The 6,000-nt window shown below is 35.5% G+C and overlaps 1 protein-coding gene across 4 annotated transcripts in view; it reads left to right on the top strand.

Moving 5' to 3' along the window:
• The window catches only part of LOC144980896 (sn-1 acyl-lipid omega-3 desaturase (ferredoxin)-like), a 38,615-nt gene that overhangs the window by 26,696 nt on the left and 5,919 nt on the right, over window positions 1–6,000 (top strand). For all 4 annotated transcript variants that reach the window (XM_078928800.1, XM_078928804.1, XM_078928803.1 and 1 more), the window contains one exon: window positions 4,328–4,635. In XM_078928800.1, coding sequence (XP_078784926.1) covers window positions 4,328–4,635 — 308 coding nt within the window. The remainder of the gene's footprint in view (window positions 1–4,327; window positions 4,636–6,000) is intronic.

The raw sequence follows: 6,000 nt of genomic DNA, 5'->3' as shown, positions 1-6,000 counted from the left end.
GTAATTAATAGTTTTTGACCTTTTCCGAGCCTCAGAAACCGGGGAAATAATCGGCTCTATAGAAACGGTTAAAAAGGAATATTCTGCAACTCTGTCCGAGTTCGGACTAGAGATGGGCTGAATACCCTCACTATTATTGTACTATACGGATGGTATCTAGCAGGTGATAATAGCTTTTTCTTCTTGTTACTTGTCCACGATACAACCGAAAAAAAAAAAGATGGCGTTACCAACGTTCAGACTGGAGACGATCTGGTTTATCTACATTGGCTTACAGTGACTAAGCATATCAATTATCTTTATTGGACCAAAAATATTTTAAAAACAAATAAGATAAAATAAGTAAATATTTTACAGTGGATTCCGCATAAAGTCAACTTCTGCTTAAAGTCAACATCTTTTGTTGTCCCAAATTTTCTGTTCTTTATCTAAGTAAGTTCCATTGATAACGATAAAGTCGACATTGCCTAAAGACATCCAATCTTTATAGACCGGAGGTATTGGCATTAGCCTATCAGGATTCTAATGTATCATATATAAATTAGATGTTTTACGGACGAAATGAAAAAGTAATTTGTCATTGTTCAGCATGGCAGAATGATTTAAAGACTAGCTAAGATCGGACACGTTATTGAAAAACGAGTATTTAGAAAGCGGCCAAGACAGTCAACAAGAGACATAGAGTCATGATTGAAAAAACAAACCTATAAAAAAAACTCCCAAAAAAACAAAACAAAAACAAAACAAAACAAAAAAACAGTCGGAATGCCATACTGTCGTACTCTGAGAGAACAGACCACATTTTGAATATTTTGGCCAGAAAACTCGTCCTTCAAATATCGATCGATTAAAATGACCTTCATCTTGGCATGAACTTTTAAACCCGGGACTTCCTTAAAGTCTTCTTTTGTGTTCCAGGTATAAGAGTTTAAAAAAAGATATGGGTCATTTTAATCGATCAATAATAAAAGGAGGAGTTTTATGGCCAAATTTTAAAAAACGTGTTTGGTTTTTTGGGTTTTTTTTTTTTCAGAGCACGGCAGCATAGTTAACATCAACAGGATTAAAGTTATCTGGCATAAGAATTCTCTAAATATTTCAATTGTAATCACGTGTCTCAATCAGTAATTATTATTTTTTTTTCACTTTCTTGTTTGTGTCTTTTCAATCTTGTACTTATTGCGCCCCAAAAATGGACCAGATTGACAGAGGGGTAATTATATCAAATTTATTTCATTGAAAAAAAAATGCGTCTGAGCTTAGATAATACGAAACTCTTGCTTGCAGACATCGCTTGTGCTGCCGACATTTTATAATACCCATCTATTCTCTCTCTATCTATTTATCTATCTATCTCTCTTGGACACATTCTTCTAGATTATCCCCCTTTTAGCTTATAGTTTGCTTTGCCGGTGCAGGGTCTGCGCTTGAAAAGATACCATGTATATTTTATCGTTATATCCATACTTATTCGAATCCTGTTAATTTTATCTACTTTTTATATACCGCCAGCTTAACATCATCATCATCCGGGTTTTTTTTTTAATTTCCAGAGATTGGATGCCATGTCTTCCATCTCGATTTCGCAACATTCGTTGGTATTCATTGATGCCAGTTTATCATACACAGAAACAGGATTAAAACCGTATACTTTACAGTTTCATTTTTCATTATTTTTGGTCAGACCCCCCCTCCCCCTTCCCACCCTTTTTTTAAACAGTGGAATCCGCATAAAATCAACACTCTTAATATCAAATTCTTAGTCAACGCATCTCCTTCGTCCCAAATTGTCCTCTTCTTTATCGAAGTGTGTTCCATTGATGGGGATACAGTCAACTTTGCTTCACTTAAAAAGTTAACCAATCCTTCTGGGCCGGGATTTTGGACTTTATCAGGATTCCACTGTACTTCAAATTCAAATATCAATCGATCAAAAGATGTCCCTCCCTCAAACAAATTAAAATATCAATTGATTAAAAGATGTCTCTCCTTCAAACAAATTCAAATATCAATCGATTAAAAGATGTGCCTCTCTCAAACAAATTCAAATATCAATCGATTAAAAGATGTCCCTCCCTCAAACAAATTCAAATATCAATCGATCAAAAGATGTCCCTCCCTCAAACAAATTAAAATATCAATTGATTAAAAGATGTCTCTCCTTCAAACAAATTCAAATATCAATCGATTAAAAGATGTCCCTCTCTCAAACAAATTCAAATATCAATCGATTAAAAGATGTGCCTCTCTCAAACTTGTTTTAAAAAATCATATCAAACCTCAAACTTCATTTTTAAAAAGTTCAATGGATATCACAGATTTGACTTGTTGATGAGATGTTTTGATTTATGAAGGCAAAGTTTTCTGGCCAATATGTTGTTTTTTTTTTTTCAAAAGGGGGGGGGGGGAGAGAGAGAGAGAGAGAGAGAGAGAGAGAGAGAGAGAGAGAGAGAGAGAGAGAGAGAGAGAGAGAGAGAGAGAGAGAGAGTACACACAAAAAGAAACCACCATCCATTCGTTTTTCAGAATCAATGAGGATGCTGATTTAAACGATAGTTAGAATGTACAGCATTTTGAATATTATGTGCACCTCGAAAGGGCGAAAAGGCCCCCAAGGTCACAAAATTTATCTCAGGACGTCTCTCTCTCTCTCTCTCTCTCTCTCTGTGTGTGTGTGTTTCATTCATACCAATGAAAAAAAAACCCCAACTTATTCAAATGTTACAGAGCCAGTGAAATAACAAGAAATGAAGTGAGTAGGAAAGTGCCAGAAGACAATAGAGAATAAAAATGTCGCGGCGGCAATGGGACTCGAACCCGCAAACCAGTAAGGTCGCGGCCCCGCCCGCAAATTTTTTATTCTCTATTGTCTTCTGGCACTTTCCTGCTCACTTCATTTATTGTTATTATCAACACAAGTGCCTGCTCCAATAACTTTTCAGAATTAATCTTCAGAGCCAGTGAAATCAACTTATTCATTTTATGCTTTGTATTAATCAAATTAAAGACTATCACAGATGGTACATAATCCGTTCCAAGTGTGTTATGGAATAAAAACAAGTTTGAACAATGCAATCTTCATATTGGTTTGTAAAATATGCAACATTTTAAATATAATATCCCTGGCGTTCCAATTTTATATTTTATTATTTTGATATCTCTTGAGCTAATTAATCTTTAGCCTATGATACGCTTTTACTAACTCACCATTCATTTTAATATTAAGGGTAATGTTATGATCATGCATCAATAATCCAATGACTATACTTAAAACCCTCTTCGTCCAATATTTTATACATCAATCATCACATGGACCAGTTTAACCCTTTTCAACCCACATTTTACTTTAACTCTTTTCAACCCAATAATCCAATGGACTACTTAAAACCCTCTTCGTCCAATATTTATTCATCAATCATCACACGGACCAGTTTAACCCTTTTCAACCCAATAATCCAATGGACTACTTAAAACCCTCTTCGTCCAATATTTATTCATCAATCATCACACGGACCAGTTTAACCCTTTTCAACCCAATAATCCAATGGACTACTTAAAACCCTCTTCGTCCAATCACACGGACCAGTTTAACCCTTTTCAACCCACATTTTACTTTAACCCTTTTCAACCCACATTTTATATACGTTTTCAGATAAACGGTTTTGATTAAACTTTAAGCCCTTTTTAAGCTATTACAATCACGTTTAAGACTTAGACAAGTTGGATGTCAACTTTATCTATTAATAAATGAAGTTACAGTTTTCTGGCCAAAATCTAAGCATTTTGACCACGTTTAGGGGGTATTGTGCTATATAAGAGCTCAAGTTTAAGATTTAAGTTTTTAAAAACATCTTTAAAATACAAAAATCGTATTTTGTTAATGAGCATTATACCAGTACACTATTTCATTGCATATTCAACTACTATTCCCTTGTCAAGGTGGGACACTACAACCCATTCCATCCCATGTTTAAATGTACATTATTATACCAGTACACCATTTCATTGCATATTCAACTACTATCCCATTGTCAAGGTGGGACACTACAACCCATTCCATCCCATGTTTAAATGTACATTATTATACCAGTACACCATTTCATTGCATATTCTACTACTATCCCATTGTCAAGGTGGGACACTACAACCCATTCCATCCCATGTTTATATGTACATTATTATACCAGTACACCATTTCATTGCATATTCTACTACTATCCCATTGTCAAGGTGGGACACTACAACCCATTCCATCCCATGTTTAAATGTACATTATTATACCAGTACACCATTTCATTGCATATTCTACTACTATTCCCTTGTCAAGGTGGGACACTACAACCCATTCCATCCCATGTTTAAAAATCACGTCATGGACTGCCTCATCTCCATCTCCTTCTTGGCCGGCTGGCTTTACTGCCTAAACCAGTACCGGATCCACATGGGCGTGTTCAGCCTGATCTTCCACTGGGTGCTGCCCACCATGGTGTTCGGCAGCTTCATCGTCATCATCACCTTCCTGCACCACACCGACGAGGAGATTCCTTGGTACACGGACAACTTGTGGAACTACGTCAGAGGGCAGCTGTCCTCGGTGGACAGGAATTATGGCTGGTGTCATTATATCATACACAAGTAAGTCACAAGTTACAGTTGAATCATGTAAAGCCAACATCGCTGAACCAGAAAGATTGGTTGACTTCTTTATCCATTATGGAGTGTTCCCATAATACGTCATCAGCTAGTTTGGGGGGGGGGGGGGGGGGTGTCTACCAAATGTTGACATCGGGGAGGGGGGAGGCTTAGATCAAAGATGATGTCATCAAAATGTACCCATACCTATATCAAAATAGCATTCCAAAAAAAAAAAAAAAAAAGAAAAAGAAAAAGGTGAAAAATAAATATTAAAGATCATCTAAGAATATGTGTCAGGCTGGAAGAAGTGCAGATGGGAGAAGACAGTGATGATGGTGATGAGGATGAAGATGATAGTGCTAGGTATATACCGAGTCATTGCCAGATATCAAGGGGATAAACTTTTTGAATCGATCATTTTTATTTTTTGGAAATTGAAAATTCCCCATTCTATAGTTTATCGCCACATTTACCCTGTATCTAAACTTTATGACCAATTCTAATCATAGCTTTAATGATGATAAAATAATAATGAAAATAGGATATAAGTCATTTTTATAGAGCTTTATTTCCCATCCCACTAATACCGTGCTATCTAAAGTCTAAAGCAAACGTAATTCTACAGTACTTGGCTAAAAAAAAAAAAAAGAAAAAAAAAAAAAAAAGAAAATAAAAGAAGAGAGAATAGAGATCATTATTTACTTTTAATTGGGGTAGTATGTTTATCATTTGATACCTGAAGGTTTTAAAAAAATATATTTATTTGGATGACATCATGTCCATTACGTTGATTCCTTTGTATAACAAATGGTGATTTAACTCATGAATGCAATGTTACATAATATTCTATAAAATGAATAAGGGAGTGTTGAAAAAAGTTAAATTAAGAAATTAAGGAGCAGGCACAGGCGTAAGATAAAGAACTGAACAAGGGTGTATGAAAGGTGCCAGACAAAACAAGAAAGGAAAATACAAGAAAAAAAAAACATCCCAAAAAATCAGTCGACCTCGACTAATTTTTTGTGATGTTTTTTTTTTTTCTTGTATTTTACTTTCTTGCTTTGTCTGGAACCTTTAATACACACGTATTCAGTTTTGAAAAAAGTTACTCTTTCTTTCTTTTGTATGATGACGTCATCTGTTTTTGAGGGGGGGGGGGGGGGGGGGTCAGGCCAATGATGGCAAGTGATGATAAAGGGGAGCGGGTGTCAAAAAGGGCACGTTTTTGATGACGCAATATGTTTGTTTGTTTGTTGCTTTAGGTCTCTTCCAACACAATTGAGGTTATATGAGAGACCGCTGAAACAAAAAAGCAAGCAATCTAACACTAACAAAAATAGTACAAATGTAAATCAAAATCATAAC

The sequence above is a fragment of the Berghia stephanieae genome, chromosome 10, assembly GCF_034508935.2.
Source record: "Berghia stephanieae isolate SIO BIC M18660-M18661 chromosome 10, UCSD_Bste_1.3, whole genome shotgun sequence".
NCBI lineage: Eukaryota > Metazoa > Mollusca > Gastropoda > Nudibranchia > Aeolidiidae > Berghia > Berghia stephanieae.
The sequence above is the reverse complement of the archived record's forward strand: the minus strand, read 5'-3'. Positions and strand labels throughout refer to the sequence as shown.